Source organism: Pleurodeles waltl, chromosome 4_1 (genome assembly GCF_031143425.1).
Source record: "Pleurodeles waltl isolate 20211129_DDA chromosome 4_1, aPleWal1.hap1.20221129, whole genome shotgun sequence".
NCBI lineage: Eukaryota > Metazoa > Chordata > Amphibia > Caudata > Salamandridae > Pleurodeles > Pleurodeles waltl.
The window spans coordinates 540,976,312-540,993,798 of record NC_090442.1 but is presented as its reverse complement, the minus strand read 5'-3'; the positions used below and the strand labels follow the sequence as shown (position 1 = coordinate 540,993,798).

The window sequence follows — 17,487 nt, the reverse complement described above, 5'->3', positions numbered from 1 at the left end:
AGAAAACCTGCACACACAGGCCCTTCAGTGGCAGGCCTGAGACATGTTTAAAGGGATACTTGTGTGGGTGGCACAATCAGGACTGCAGGCCCACTAGTAGCATTTAATATACAGGTTCTGGGCACAGGTAGTGACCTCTACTAGGACTTACAGATACATTAAATATTTCAATTGTGGATGAGCCAATGTTAACATGTTTTAGGGGAAAAGAACGTGCACTTTTGTACTGGTCAGCAGTGACAAAGTCCCCAGAGCCCTAAAGACAACAAAACGAGGTAAGAGAAGGAGGAAGGCAAAATGTTTGGAGATGACCCTGCAGAAAGAGCCAAGTCCAACACCAACAAAAAGGAGGAGTCAATTCAGACAAAAAGATAACTGAAATAATATCTACATTATATAAAATATATCCAAGCTTTCTTCTCCCTTTTACAAGAAAGGATCAGCACTCAAAAGGCGGTGCAGGATTATTTTATTTCAGCCAACCAAAAAATACACATCAACGTGTTCTGGCTAGAAAACGCCTTGGTCAAGATGTGCAACGCAATTTTGTGAATCCCAGTTACAACAAACATTAAAACATACCATCCACATATTGTGCACCATAGGATAATAAAACAAATATAAAGCCATCCCTTCAATTATTTGTTACGAGAAGACAATGGGAAAACATTTCCATAATCAAATATATCCATTCAAACACTCTGCTTGTTTCCGCAATAAATAAAGTGGATAGACACAATGCTAAAAAAAATGGTTACAGTCAAGCATCAGTGGGCAATAGTAACACCTCACTTGCACATTAATTCATTCACAGAAACCTAACATTGTTACTTGTCACGCCTTCTTCAGCTCCAAAACAAGAATTATTTTGAAGGAAAACTATGTATTTAGCTCATCTTTGTGTCAACCATCATCTATTATTTGTGAAAAATTTTATTAGCAACTGTCTGTGTACCCAAGCTGTTACGAGAAAGATAAAACAACATCTATGATTTTATCCCTCATGCTAAGACACATACCTCCATATTCTGTCCATAGGTTCCAGATATGTTTCTGATGGCTAGGTTAAGGGTCGATCTCGCCCAGGCTGGCAGAGCTCTCTGCACCTTTTTATTTTTGACTTTTTCTTCCTCTATATTGTATATTGTCCTTATCTTTCCTCCAAATCTATTAGTAGACTCCTACCTCTTATTTAGAATGTTCTCAGGTAAACTCTGCAAGCATGGAAGTGCTTTATGTGCCATCTTTAGCTGTCTTACCCAAGTATTACAAAGGAAACCAACACATGTGACTTTTGTGGTATCCTTGTTTGTTTTCTATTGCAAACTTCTAAAACCTTTGGGACTTGACAGAAAAAACATTATGTGGGACAGATATATCTTTCATACAATTCAAAAGACACATTTAGCTTCTCCCTCTACTTTTACATTTGAAACCTAATTTCCAATAGATCAATTTGGGACCCATGAAAACATTTATCTTTCATTTGCATTTTTTAACCCCATTGCTGCTGGGGATGGGGGCAGAAGGCTTACTAGACACCAGGGATTTTTTTTAAATTATCTGTATCGGTGGAGGCTGCCTGGCATGGGTATGGCCATTCCCTCACTCCCTCAAAAATGGAGAAACAGTCTTTCTGCTCCCCTGCAGACAAAAGCATTTAATCCCATTGGCAGCAAGAGGGTATTTGATTTATTGGGGGGTTGTTTTTACAAATCATGCCAGGAGAGTTTGGCTAACTCCAAGTATCATCCCACTTGCAATGGGGAACAGCCGCACCTTTTGGGCTCGGGTAGGCTGCCACCTGGGAAAACCTACCAGACCCAGACAGTTCTAAAAGCTACACATCTGGGGTAGTCCGTTTTTCCTCAGGTTCATGTGATGGAAACTTCCGGAATCTGCAAAACTCCACTAAATTCTTGCCACCCAGCATTGGCCCACTTCTGATGATAAAAATGCTGTGCTACTTATGTGGTTGGGCCTAATGCCAGAGAGAGGTAAAGATCCAACCAATGTGAAATGGAGTCCCCACGCAAGGGGTCCCGTTGTCCTTGGCTTGATCCATTCCTTTTTGTGGCACAGCATTTATCAGCCCAAGTGGGGCAATGCTGGTGCTAGGACTTTTTTGGATTCTTTCGGAAGTTTCCATAACAGAAATGTAAGGGAAATGTCGGATTTTAGGCAAAGATTGAGGTTTGCAGGGCAATGTGGGTAGCACAATCTCATGGGATTCATGCAAGCCACCTATCCCTAGATTCCCCTAGACATGTAGCTTTAAAAGATGTACAGGTTTCTCTAGGTGCCGGCTGAGGTAGGGCCCAAAAAACACAGCTACCCACATTGCAAAAAACACAAAGTGAGGTACCATTTTCATCAGAAGACTTAGGAGAATGCTGGGTTGGAGGAAGTATGTGGCTCTGTGCAGATTACAGAACTTTCCATCACAGAAATTAAATGAATTGTGTTTTTTAGTCACAATTTGAGGTTTACAAGGGATTCTGGGTAAAACAATCTGGTGAGAGCCACCCAAGTAACCCCACGCTGGATTCCTGCAGGTGTGTAGTTTGAAAAAATGTATAGGTTTACTAGGTTTCACTAGCTGCCAGCTGAGGTAAGACCCAAAAACCACAGCTAACCACTATGGAAAAAACAAGTCAGTTTTGCATGGACAAATTTGATGTTTCCATGCCGCGTTTTGGGCCACTTCCTGTTGCAGACACTAGGCCTACCCACCCAAGTAAGGTACCATTTTTATTGGGAGACTTAGAGAAACACTGAATAGTAGAACAAGTGTTATTATTGATTGTATTTCTCTGTATTTGCACCTTCCAAATGTAAGACTACGTGTAAGAAAGAAGTAATTTTGGAAAAATACCCCGCTAGTATGGGTACTCACAAATTCAGGGATGTGCAAATAACCCCTGCTTCTAAACTCCAGATCTTGTGTCCATTATGGAAATACAAAGGTTTCACAATTTATATTTTACCACATGAAGTGCTCTATACCTGGTACACAATGAAAAACCATTGCAAGGTGCAGCTTAGTTATTGGCTCTGCGTACCTCGAGTTCTTGGAAAACCCACAAACCTTATGTATCTTCACAACCAGAAGGGTCTAACAGATGTAATGGTGTACAGCTTTTGTGAGTCAGCTATCATGATGAGAAGTTACAAATGAAAACATTGCCACAAATGCCCATTTTTTCCTAGTAATTGTGAATAGTTTTTTATTTCAACACTTGGTTCCTTTGGGAAAACCTTGAGGATCTACACAAATTACCCCTTGCTGAATTCAGAATTGTATCTGGTTTTCTGAAATGTATAGCTGTCAAGGATCCACCGTGGTTTTCACACACATTTCCACCACAAACTGGAAGGAGGTTGAAAGCAGAACAAATAGGGAAAATTGGCTATCTCCTAGTAAAATGCCTGAACTGTGTTAGAATATTCAGTTTTCTAAATCAAGTCTGCCTGTTACTGACAGCTGGGAAGATGGTAATTTTTTGCACCGCAAACTTTTCATTGATAACATTTGCAGAAAAAACACTTTCTTCTGCAGCACTTTTTTTTGCATTTTCCCCAAAAATCCCAAAATGTAGCTATATTTTAGCTAATTTCTTGGTTCTCTCCAGTGGAATCAACAAACAAGGTGTACCGTTAGAATCTCTACCATGTGTGCAGAAAAAGGGTACAAATTTGGCATGGATAGCTTATGTGGACCAAAAGGTATGGAGGCCTAAGTACGAGCTACCACAAATGACTAAAAAAAACAGGCTTAGCACCAGGGTCCCGGAGGTCTGGGGGTTAAAGTGATAGAGTGTTGTTGTTGTTCTCATGGAATTTGCCTGATTATCTCTTTAGCCATTTTATCTGTTATTTCCAAATTTGTTTTTTCACCTTCATTTCTGTGGCATGCCTATCAAGAATTATTTCCTCACTAACTCTCTCACCATTTCCCTCATTTAAGTCACCATCTTTCGAATAATCATTTACTGACCAATGCCAATACAATCATTTTTCTAGGCAGAGCTGTTCTAAACCAATTGGTATCACACTGAAGTAAACATAAAAGTGATGTGTGAAACAGTTGAATACATCTCAGCCACTGATAATTACACTGGGCCATATCCCAGTCCACTATTTTTCTGCCCAGATTAGACTCAGCTATATGTAAATCAGATGTGGTCCTGCTCTAAAAGGAACAGTTCGGTCCTAACAGCCAAGCCAGGTCCTCTCTGAACTGGAACACAAGGAATCTAACACTGGTTTCTCCCAAGCTAGGTCTCTTCATCAGATGCAGCTCGGCTCCAGTGGTAGTCTGAGCACGGGACCTACGTATGGGCATATACATCACACTGAAGTAAACAATAAAGATGGTGGGTGAAATCCTTGATTTATTCTCCTTCACTGGTAATTACTTGAGCCGTATCCCAGTTCATATTTATTTTTGCCACCTCAGATTTTGCCCAGCAATATGAATATCAGTCTTGGCGCTGCTTCAGTAGGAACAGTCCATCCTGAACTGCTGAGCCAATTCCTCTAAGAACCAGAACACAAGCAGCCCAAGATCGGTTTTGCTTAGTTGTAGCTCTTCAGTCGGTGCAGATTGGTTGAAGTGGCAAACTGAACACAAGGACCCACGACCCATATCCAGTCATATATGCAATACCTAGGGTGTTGCACTAACTTGCAAGAAAAAAGTGATGGAAGGAATGCTTGAATTTATCTTAGCCACTGGTAATTAACCAACACTAACTCAATATCATGGAGACACCTTTTTTGTTAGCTGAAGACATTTTCACAATCATTCTTCCATCTTCAGATTGGTACATTCTTCACAATGGTCAAAGGTTTGATGCCTGTTTTGTTTACCAAATAATAAAATTGTTTCAATGCTTCTTCCCCATCATTTCAGTCACTCATCTGACATATGATGAAAGGATCTACTGCATGACAGGATCTGGTTAAAGACCGAAAGAGCAAGATTCAGAGTGTTCTTTGAATGCCAATACTACCATTACAGGCAATGCTAAAAAAGGAAAAAGGGGGCACTATTTGGCTACCAGGACACTTCCATACAGGGGAAGGATGCTGATACATCATCAAAAGTTAATTAGAGGCAAGAAAGATACTTAGAGGCCTCTTTTCCTGGGGTGCCTCATTGAGGCAGTGATGGGAATAGCAGAAATCAGGACAGATGAATAAAGCATAAAAGCTCTGATCACTCAGCAAGATAAACAGAATAATGAAGTACTAGGTCATTTTGGAGAAATCTGACCTCCGACAGGAATCTCAGACTGGATTGCTCTGCAATTGATTCCTACTATGTTAAAGAATCTGAGAATCAAAGCATCGGTGACTGCCCAACAGGGGCATCAGCTGGTGCAGATTTGGAGGCAGAAGGGTGGGAAAATGATATTTGACAGGCTGGTCTGCTGCTTTCCCACTGCCAGGCCTGGCAGTACAAGATCAGAGGATGACCTCAGGTTTATCTGAATCTTGCATTCATCTTATACATTTGAGAGGTAGTGATGAGGGTAGGCAGATACTCTTATACAAGACAATTATTAAAAGGAATGGATTAAGCAAAGACCCCAGCCGCTTAACTCCAAGCTTTTTCTCCTCTCACAGTTGACAGTTTAAAAAGTAATCTAAAAAAAGAAGCACAGGAGGCAAGATCTGGCAAGGACACAGTGGGGGTTATTACAACTTTGGAGGAGGTTTTAATCCGTCCCAAAAGTGACGGTAAAGTGACGGATATACCACCAGCCGTATTACGAGTCCATTATATCCTATGGAACTCTTATTACGGCTGGTGGTATATCCGTCACTTTACCGTCACTTTTGGGACGGATTAACACCTCCTCCAAAGTTGTAATAACCCCCAGTATGTGAAATATTTGTTTTCCACATGGGTCTCACTGTTCTCTGCCTCCCGCTGCACTAGTCCACCCCCTGTAATCCCAGGGCCTCTCTTGCATGAGCCCTCAGCTGCTCTATTTTGGTTTTCAGCCGCCGCAGGAGGCAGAGAGTTGCAGACAGTATTTCTGCATCTGCCTTGCCCTGCGGTAAGTGCTAGCACAATGTCTGCTCGATCCTTGGCCAAAATCCCCTGCTACCTGCAGATCTCTCCTTCTGGCAACTAGAGGTGCTGCCATGTGCATAAAGATGAGGAGGAATAAATTGTGAAGCCAGCGAAACGAGGATCACAACCCCAGGAAATGTTTGACGCTGTGAGGGGTTAAAAGTTTGGGTGCATCTTTGCATGTGCATACCTGTGGGGGCATGCACTAGCCTAAGTGTATCAGATCAACCCATCTGAATGGCTGTATCTTCCACAAAGAGACCCACTGCTGGACCCTCCACGCATTCTGGCACCCTACGATGCTCACATTATCACGACAGGAGCATTCGTCATAGTCCTCCAGTTTAACTGCCAGCATGTGAGAGGTGGCTATGAGTTCTTTGACCTGGCTCTGCAATGTTTCTATTTTCAAGGTTGTAATGGAGTCTTCCAGCTCTTGCACTATAGCACCCAGGTTGCTTAGGTTGGTGCGCACCAGTCCAACGAAGAGTGGTGAGGTTGTGGACTGAATGCTGGCAGGTTGATTTTTTGGCCAACGTGGAATGGTGTCACAACTTTACACAAAAAAGGATGCCTCCGGTCTGCAAAACTAATTCGTCTGGGAAGAAGGTGGTGCCCCAGTCCGCAAAATTAGTTCATATGGGAAGAAGGTGGTGTAAGGCGGGTTGCCACAAAGAGTTTAAGCTCACTCGCACACACGCTGATGTGACGAGGAATACTGTCTTGAGGGTAAGGAGCTGCAAGGAACAGCTGCGAAGTGGCTCAAATGGAGTGTACATCACAAATGTGAAAATCAAATTAAGGTCCATGTTGGACTTGGCCCACTTTGCAGGTTCGCCCCCAAACGTTTTGCCTTCACCCATCCTGTTTTCTGAAATTCATTTTTGTTGGCATAAGTACCCTGTGTTTACAAACCACAGCTAACCAGAACTAAAGTGCTTGAGCTCTCTTCCCAAAATATGGTAAAATTAGCCTACACATGATAGGAAAATTTAATTTACCTTTAAGTCCCTAGCATATGGTACCACATGGTACACAGGATGTGTAAATTAAAGGCTACTATTGGCCCTGCAGCACTCCTTATACCACCCACCAAAGTAACATTTTAAAACTTCTCAGGCCTGCCACTGTAGCCTGTAGAGCAGTTTTAAACTGCCAATGGGACCTGGCAAAATTATTATTTCCCCAGGCCTAAACCATCCTTTTTAATACATATAAGCCATCCCTAAAATAGGACCTACACAGCCCATAGTGCAGGGTGCACTGTATTTAAAAAGTAGGTAGTGTGTTTTTAGGTTTTACATGCTGTGGCAGTAAAAAAACTCCTAAATATTTTTTTCCCTACTCTAAGGCCTATCTCTACCATTGGATAACACTGGATTACCTTACTACATTTAATAAGTTCTACTTCATAATTGAAAGCAGGTAGAAATGTCATGTTTGGACGCAAATTAATTGTAATTTAAAATCCTCTTTAATGGGAAAGTCAGATTTTAAGTCACTGTAAAAAAAAAAAACAATCTTAGAAAGTTAGCCTTTTCTTGTCCTAACCATTTGGTGCCTGTTGCCAATGTCCTGGGTCACATGACTTTGAACAGATGTTAGGCTGTGTGTATTCCTCCCAGACAGTGAGACAATGGGGACCTACTTGTCTTGCCAGGATGACTGGGAGGTGTTTCCTGTCCCACTTGCATTTCAAAGGGTTTGCTTGTATTGAGCACACACAAAGAAACCTGCTACTACTCTTTTTTCACCCCAGACATCCTGGAGCCACTGCAGGGGGAAGGGAAGAACTTTCCAGAACCAGATGTGGGGGTAGCCTAGAAGATTCCTCCACTTCAAAGTCTGGCACCAGGTATCAATATAGGACCCTCAGAACAACTGGACCTGTTGAACACTTCAGAAGAGTTGCCTTGGACCCCAAGAGGGCTAGCCCTGCTGCTTGAGGTCAGCCTTGGACCTCAATGGACTGCCCTGCTCTACTAAAGGACATCCCTTCTGCTTGGGGCCTGACTTGCTGATTGAACCCATGACTACCACAGTGCCCCCAAGGGCTAGTTTGGTGGCCTCCTGTGTGAGTTGCAGGGACACTCCAAGCTCCAGAGACCATGATCAGAGGACATGTGGTCAGGCCCAGGAGTTCTGGATACTATATTCTCCATGCCCAATCCGGGGCCAATAGGATGACTTGGGCCCAGTTGGTCCTGATCTTCTTGAGAACTTGCAGCAGTATTAGTATCAGCTGGAAAGCACACAGGAGTCCTGAGTACGACTCGAGGCGAACTGTGTCCCAGAGTGAGAGACACCTTGGAAACACCAACACGCATAAGTGCTCCACGACAAGGGACCAGAATACCTCAACCGACGCCTCAGCTTCTACGCCCCCACCCGTCTCCTCCGTTCCACCGGCCTCGCTCTCGCTCTCGCCACCGTCCCTCGCATCCGCCGCTCCACGGCGGGTGGGAGATCCTTCTCCTACCTGCCGGCCAAGACTTGGAACACCCTCCCCACCAGTCTCAGGACCACCCAGTACCACTCCATATTCCGGAGACTCCTCAAGACCTGGCTCTTCGAGCAGCAGTAACCCCCTTTCCCCTAGCGCCTTGAGACCCGCACGGTTGAGTAGCGCGCTTTATAAATGTTAATGACTTGATTTGATATTTTTCGTTCTTGGTGATGGTGAACAGATCAAGCTGTGGTTCTCCCCATTTTCGGAAAAGACCTTGGGCCACCTCTGGTGTAACTGCCACTTGCGATCCGTTAGGCACAGACGGCTGAGATCGCCTGCCCAACATTCAATGATCCTGCTAGTTACTTCACCACTAGGAAGATCCCTTAGTGGACCAGCCATTTCCAGAAGTGGCAGGTCTCCTGGCACAGGGTCTGTTACTCAACCCCACCTTCTTCATTGCAGTATCACATAGCGGTGGTGTTGTCCATAAGCACCTGTGCCAGCCTCCCCTTGATGGATGGATGGATGGAAGGCTCTAAACATCAATGGGATGGCTCTCAGCTCCAGAAGAGTGATATGGATACTGAACTCCGCCGGGGACCAGAGGCCTTTGATTGCCACCTCTCTCAGAATGCCACCCCAACCTAGAACCAGTGCACTGGTCACCACTGTGCGCTCTGGAATGGGAAGGGAGAGGGGTCTTCTGCTGACTCAATCACAGTCCAGTAACCACCACTGCAGATCTTTTGCTGTCTCCTCCGAAATCTGAATGTGTCCGGAAGACCCCTTTAATGTTCTGCCCACTGAGACTTCAGATCCTACTGCAGAGCCTGCGTATGCCAACTAGTGTGCTCGACGAGCAGGATGTAGTAGACCATCAGTTGCAGCAGCTTCAGAATCAACCTCACTTAAATCCAGGATCGAGGTTCAAAGACTGGTATCATAGCCTGAATACCCTGAACTTTCTTTCCTGGGAGAAGGCACGAAACTGAACTGTGCTCAGAATGGCACCAATGAAGGGGAGTGTCTAAGAAGGAGTCAGATGCAACTTCTGTACGCTGATAATGAACCCCAGCGAATACAGGAGGTTCACCATAGTCTGGAGATAGGTGACTGCCTCTGGGTAGTCTGCCTTCCAACAGCTATCCGTCAAGGCATGGGTACACTGGCACCCCTGACCTCTGAAGTTATGCTGTCACCATGGGCATCACCTTAATGAACATCGAAGGGAATGGGTGAGCTCAAAGGGGAGCACAGCAAACTTTAAATGCTCCTGTCTCTCCATAAACCGCAGGTAGCGCCTGCAGGAGGGGTATATGGAATTAAGTATCCTGCAGGTCCAATGCCACCATCTGGTCTCCAGGGCTGAGGGCAGACACGATAGGGCCATTATGAGCATTTTGAATGTTTTGTTCTGGAGCGAGGCATTGATAGGGCTGAAGTATCAGATAGGCTGAAGACTTCCATTCTTCTTGGACAGCAGAAAGTAGTGGGAATATAGCAACTACCTCCTACATCTGGAGCTGCACCCTCTTAATAGAACAAAAGGGCATGCACTCCATGCCAAAAAACTGAAAGATAATCTGTCAGTTATTGGGGTAGCAGTGGAAGGTGTGGTGGTGCAGAAAGATAAGGTAGAGAATAGCCATTCCAAACCATTTGCAGGACCCACCTGATGGATGTTAGGCTGGCCAATCCAACAAAAATTGTCAGATCCTGCCTCCTACTGGATGGCTGTGCTCCACTAAGAGCATGCTAAAGGGGTTTGGCAGGTGGGGCTGCAGGGGGGCAGTGGACTAGGCAAACCACTGACCTTGGCCGTGAGTACCATGACTGCAGAACTGATGACTGGCGTGCTTGGGCTCGATTGGCTGATTGTATGGGGTTCATTCGTCTAAGCACAAAAGGAATGGTAGGGCTGATGGGTCTACCAAGAAGGAAGTAAGTCTACATTGTCCCAAAAACAGGTGAGTGCCAATGAACGGCAGATGGGCACAACTTCGATCAACAATGAACAGCACTGAATTGACGTCCAAGAGGGCAATTGGTTCCTTGTCTTCTGAAGCTGACATCAGCATCAATGTGCCGGCACCCACATTGTACTGTGGTGCAGGAAGAGGAGTCGAGAGTAGAGCTGGAGTAGGCCCTGTTAAGGGCTCAGAGGTACAAAGGGCGAACCTGTCAGCGGTGACCCTATTAGAGAGTCTTTCAGCACTGTGGAGTCTGCAGGTGTGCCAGTGGGAATCTACAAGGAGTGGGAGTGTGGTCTTGCATACTCTTTGATCTGTTTAGGAGTGGCGGACAGCCCCAGAAACTTGGGTTGTGGCCGAACAATTGAGGGATTGGCTCTGAAGTGGAATCCTTTCCAGAACAAGATTAAGATGCATGTTGCCCCTTCTCAGGAGAATAAAAATGGCAGAAAAGGGCGGAATCCTGCTTAGATTTCCTGTGGTTTTTTTTTCAACTTATCCAAAGATTTAGATCGAGAACAACTATGGCGACTGCTGGATCTTGAATGGTATCAGGACCGAACTTTTGACTTGGATGGGTCTTGTTGTGAAGTATTCTTGTGACTGGCGATGTACATTTTCGCCTCATGGTCTTGTATGGCCTTCTGGTTCATTTATGCACTGTGACTGCAGGTCTTAGAGTCGTGGGTTGACCCCAGGCACTGCAGACAAATTTGGTGAGAATCTGTCACGTGCATTTATTTGTGGCAGTCTTATAGGCCTTAAAACCTGCTGTTTTGGGAGGTGACGTGAAATAATTTTTTCATTCAGGTAAGGGTCCTAAAGAGACAAGAGGTAGTTCCAGATCTGCATCTTGTGGGGCAGAAAGAAAGGAACTGATGTTAACACGCTGGAGTGGAGCCTCTTTGGTCTCTGCATGTCATTTTTGGAGTGAATAGTGTCAGGGCGGAGTTGCAAGGCAACACCTACCAGATGACAGAAGTACTGCTGAAAAGATTCTGGATCCATTTTGAATTGGGAAATATTCAAAAGATGAGTAATCTGAGGCTAGAAGTTTCTATCAGAAAGGTGATTGTTGGCTCTCTAAGGCATAATGTTGGGCAAATCGTGACATGGTCAGAATCCTTGCTAACATGTTCGCTCTCGCTGGCACAATGAGTGCCAAATCCTGAAACAGCTGGGATTCTTGGGAACATTTGGTCTTTTCTGGGCATACTTGGGATTTGTGGCAAAAGTTTGCTTGACCTATCATAATAGCAGGCCGACCTTAAAATGATAGGCATTCTGAACTCTGAAAATGGGAATACAATGGGACTATTTATGGCATATTCACATTCAATTCATACAAACAGAAAGTACTGTGCATCTTTGCATTTTTATTACAAAAGAGTTGGCAGTGTAGAGGTCTAGTCACAAAGGCATGTAAGAGTATGTAAAAGATCACTTCGGTATTACTATGTATCCTCAAATGCTTTTCTGAGTTGACCCATTTGATGGCATCATTGTTGGCAACATTTTTGCTCACTTAGGCGTTTTTGAAAAGAGTCTGATTGTCTCAAGTACAATGGTGGTGAAAATCCTTTGCCTTATATAGGCATCATTGGTATTTTAAGAGATGATAAATGGGCATGAAAGTCAGAATCTCTCCACGGATCATGGTAGTACAATTGGGTGACTGGTTAAAATGACAAGACCAGAAATTAAAATCTGGCATTTCAGAAAAAAAAAAATGTCCTTGAAAACTGAGTATATTTATCTAAAATGTAACATATTTTCATAATGAAATGTCTTCATTTTCAGAAACTGGCATGCTAAGATTCTGAACAAAAGTACAGCATTTCAGAATTATATTTAAAGCTAATATTTAGTGGACGATTCATGTACGGTTCCTGAGGCCAGACAGCACTTACTGCCATAGCTTATATTTTTGGCAGCTGTGATTGTATTTCATAATCTATATAGGAAAAAACACCTATTATATTACTATTGTGGGTTGGGAGCTAAGCATGTAAGCTTGGTGTAGACAGACCGCCCTCTATCTATTAAGTTCTTTTAACTGAACAGTATCACAGCTGGGTGAACCTACAAGGTGTGTTGAATACTGCTTGTTTGAGGTAAGTGATATTGAGATTTATGTCACTTTTGATTTGTCCACCATGCCCTTTCAAGTACATTCTCAGTCATAATAAATAACATATGACTAAGAATCTCCTTCATTGGGTAAGAAGGAAATATGTACTGAAGAAAGCTATTACATATATTATGATAAGTGATAATCTAGCTGAAATTGAAGCCAATTTTATGGAAACTGTGCTGGAAAATACGTTCTTATCACTATTTCTTCAGAGGCTTTTTAAGGAGGTTAAACCCCCATAAATGCTGAAATATTTATTTCATTTAATGTCCTTCAGGACTTCTAGGTTTTTAATCATTTTATGTTAAAATTATGTTATACATTTCACCATATTGCTCTCTTTTATCCTGAGGGGATGGCAACAACTGATTCAGGACACACTAGGCAATGTTTGTACCCTGGAGAAAGTAACACTAACCATCATTTGGTACTTCTCTTGGCTCATTCTGCATGTAAGGACTGTTAGCTCTGCACATAGGTTCCATAGTGTCCTTATTAATTCATCAGTGCTTGTTTTCCTAACTTCTTCCCAGGTCCTACCCAAATTCCCTTACAGTACCTGTGTTGGGACTGAAAAGTCCCTCACATGGTGATGGATGTGCATTCCTTCCGGGTGTGCCCCCATTGTAATGATGCATGAGTCCCTTGTCATAGGCACAAACACAGATCATGCGTGAGCCATGACACAGGCCTTTCTCATGGACTGTGGTCTTGCTGGACCAGGGCAGGACCCCCAGGGGCTACCCTCACAGTGGTGAAAGGTTACTGCTGTTACCAGATGCCAAGAAGCAGGAGTGAGGTGATGGCAGCATACCATGTAGTGATCAGTATAAGTGAACATGTCTTGTTACCTGTGTTACTGGAGTAGGGACTACAGGCGCATTCACTTAAAGTTTCACGCAGTGTGCTTAACTCACCCTTGGCCTACATCTGTTTGGTGTGTAGTGCTGCATAGTGCATGTGTGGTGTCCATATGCTGAGTGTATGTTTCCCTTTGAATGGTGCAATACAGGGATAATGCATTACTGTGCAGTGTTTGTATACTGTCTGCATGTGCTGGGTTTATGTGTGCCTGTGACTGGTTCAATACATAAAGGATGTAGTGCTGTTCAGTGCGTGTATGCTAAATGCATGTGCTGGGTGTGTGAATGCCAGCGAGGGATAGAATACATGGAAAACTCTTGGTTCCCTTTTGGGAAACTCAGGGCTGGACAGCATAAAGAAAGGGGGTTAGAGGAATCTCCCCTGAAAGATTTGTGTATTGCTGAATTCCTGTAAGCTGGATGGATCACCCCGGAGGAAGGGAGAGCCCGCTCTCCAGTACCCTTCAAAGGGTGCTTTTTGATTCAGACAGAAGTGGCCTGAGCACATATTAGGAAGGAGATAGGGTTGATAAGAGAATCATAAAGAGTAGAGCTGAGGCCCAGAGTAATCATTTGATACACATCATTGTTGTGGGGCTATCAGATTAGAAATCACTCCTGCTGTGACAGACTGCTTTGAGGAGAAGAACAGAGGATTATGCACCTCAAAAGGAAGCAGACCCTCAACATAAACATCAAATACTCAGACAGTAAATCATAATTGGAGCCTGGAAACAGAAAATCTAAAGGGGCGCTTGAGACCCCAAAAATTGACAACTATCAAACAGCTATTCAGCCTGTGTAAGGAGGAGAATTTCTGCCTGTGACCAGGACTAGGGTCTAAGGCCTGCTATTCTCCCAGCTGAGGTGGTGGGTCATCGTCAAGGAAAACCAAGGCCACCTGCTCTGGAGCATGGGGCACTAGGCCCTTGCTTGCCAAGATCAGTGCCCCCAGTAAGGAAGAGGAGAGCATTGGAGGGAGTAAGGCCTAGTGTGGAATTCCGGCGAGCGGGTTCCCTTTGTGAGGTGTGAGGCAACAGCTGCTACACAGATCAATTTGTTGCTTGTGTGCTTGAAAAGTCTGTGACCCCCATATGTCAGAGGAGGACCGCTGTGAAGTGAGACGTGGTGGCTGCTGCACAGATCAGGTCATTGCCCATAGGTAGAGTGAAGTCCGCTATCTTGTAAGTTGCCCTGATGAGGGCTTCGGTGCTAAGCAGAACGTAGCCTGTACGCAGTGTTAAGTCGGAGATCCCATATGCCAGGTGGGACCAGCTTGAACAGTGCTGCTGTGCCGAGCAGGCTGTAGCCTGTGTGCACCATTAAGCCTAGCGTTGCGTCAATCGGACCAGAGCCCCGTGCTGTGGAGGGACAGGGACCTCATACACCAGGACCAAGCAAGAAATAAGAGCTGGTTGGGATCATCACAGGAGAGAAGCTACTGTGGTTACCCTAGCAGATCTGAGCTGTAACTGAGGAATAGCACCAGCATCGATGCCCAAATCACTTCCTGAATTCAAACATTAACATTTTATAAATCTACAGCTTCCTAAATTCACACACAAGCTTCTGCAATGCCCAATTTCTTTGCCTATCGATTAGAGATAAGGATTTCTCATAAATTGGCACAATAGTGAAAAATGAATAAACTCAAATGGTTTATTGGGGACAATACTACACAAACATTTTGAAAACATGTACTTCTCATAGGGATATTTTTCGAGACCAGAAAAGGGGAAAACTATAATTTGACATCGTTAAAATTGGCACCCTGTTCATTAAAAAAAGAATGCAATTTTTGTGTTGGCTTTTACCACATGCAAGCGACAAAATACAGTTTGGTAGTAAGGATACAAAGCTGCAATGAGGAATGATGACAATGATAAAACAAACCTGAAAGCGATTGTTGTCTGGTACCAAATACACAGCATGAATGCACAAGGAAAATGGTTAGTTTAAAAAAACTACATGTGGTGAACATTCCTGAAGGGATCGTACACCTACCTCACTACAAGCATAGGCGAATAGGGCTGAGAAAAAGTACATTATGCTATACAGAGTACAGCTACAACCCCTAACCAAGGAACACAACTAATCTAAAAACCAATGTCCTACACACGTCAACTCACAAAACACCTGTGATGTTAAGAAGGACAAGAGAGACGAGGGTGAGCCAGAAATAACGCACAAGTGAAAGGTGCACAGAAGGTGGAACACTGCTCCTGTTTTCTTTAATCTACAATTAAGTTAGATTTAAAGTGCATTATTTATAAACCTAAATAACAGTGGCATAATGGCTTAACGATTTAATGTTGAACTATGAAAACAACTGAGTGTTGGCGTTCCGTTATATCTACCTGCAAGCACACATTAGTACGTGGATACTTAAGAAGCTATGCTAGTCGGCCTATTTTCTTACTGGTACAATGCAGCCAACTTGACGATTTTAAAACGCATACTGGAAAGTTATTCAATGAATGTATCATACTTTATGCGGCTAACTTGTTACATCTAGGTCCCGAAAGTCTTATTCCATGACCTCGTGTTCTACAACCACACCCTGATACAGTGTGAGCAGTCCTGTACTATATTTATAGTCCACTGATTGTATAGGGTTCACAACGTATTCAGTGAAGAGCTGAATCGAAGTGTAATCCTTTAAAGGTGGCTCAGGCTAAGGATACGCAGGAACTGTCACTAAAACTATAATTGTTGCAGAATGCTAAATTATTTAAGAAAACAATGCAACAAGAAAACAATGTAACACATATATTGTGACACATACCAAAAATTACTACTAAAGGAGGCTGAAAAAAAACAAGGTTAAAAGTCAGAAGTACTCATCCAACGAAAAAACAGACACAGCAATTTTGGAACGCTATAATGCAAAAAACTGCAGTGTTCTTTAAAAATACCTCAGTAAAAGTGAACATGGATATAAATCCACACTACATTCATAGTTAGATTTCCAAATGGCTTCATTCAGCAACAGATTCTTCCCTGACAGTGACGCGCCTTTGACTGGCACTGTCATCCTTTTCTTAGCAAATTAGCATTACTTAAAGCGATCTTCTTGACAGGAGCTTGTCACTGTGTTATTAGTCTGAAAGTGAGTGATGTGGTGCTAAAGTCTAGCCTTGACCTCTCCCACCCTTTCTCCTTGACACCTCCTATGCGAGATCCCACTTCATCTCACGATAACGAAAGACTATCTTCCAAATCCCCGAATACAGACATATGTCTAAATTCTGCCCTCAGTGGATTCTGAAAAGGCTGCTATCAAAACACCTTCAAATTCTCTAGCGACAGCACTTTGTGTTTTACACGTTTACAAGAAACTCACCTTGCGGAGAAGGTCCCTAAGCTTGCAGATTTCAATTCCCAGATTTTCAACACTGCTCACCAAGTCTTCGGAAACTGAAGTGAAGTTCTGCGTGGCATCCCATTCCAGCACTATCTGTGGGAAACATACAAAATAATCACTTTGCATGCTGAAAAACAGATCCCAGTACAGGTATGTGAAACATTACTGGAGTACATCTACACTGGGATCAAAACAATCAGGGGTGCAGCTTGGTCAGTAAGACTGGGGGGAATGAGCCTCAGATTTTCCGACAATCAGGATGGCATATAATGTTTAAACGACACGCAGGGTGCCTGAGAGGGGACTCTGGAGCAGTGAGAGGAATGCAGTTTGGCAGGAGTACTAAGAAAGGAAACGCATTATGTTGTAAAATAACCAATATTTTTTAGGACTGTAGAAACAAAGATGGAGTGCGTGTACGTTGTCTATGTATGCAAAAACCTCCGGTGAAATCAGACTGACGTCTCACAATCCCCGCCGTTACTCTTTCGTTAATACAAGAAACCACTGATACTCACATGCTAATCAGTAAGTAAAAAGAAAAAAGAGCGTACAAAATGAACGGCGAAGAATTTACACCATGAGGTGAAGAGATTATAGAAGAGTCTAGCGGTCAGGC

The 17,487-nt window shown here is 43.6% G+C and overlaps 1 protein-coding gene across 1 annotated transcript in view; it reads right to left on the bottom strand.

The window, feature by feature from the left end:
- The window catches only part of ASZ1 (ankyrin repeat, SAM and basic leucine zipper domain containing 1), a 995,454-nt gene that overhangs the window by 13,114 nt on the left and 964,853 nt on the right, over nucleotides 1-17,487 (bottom strand). Inside the window, exon 12 of the mRNA XM_069228909.1 lies at nucleotides 16,848-16,961. Coding sequence (XP_069085010.1) covers nucleotides 16,848-16,961 — 114 coding nt within the window. The remainder of the gene's footprint in view (nucleotides 1-16,847; nucleotides 16,962-17,487) is intronic.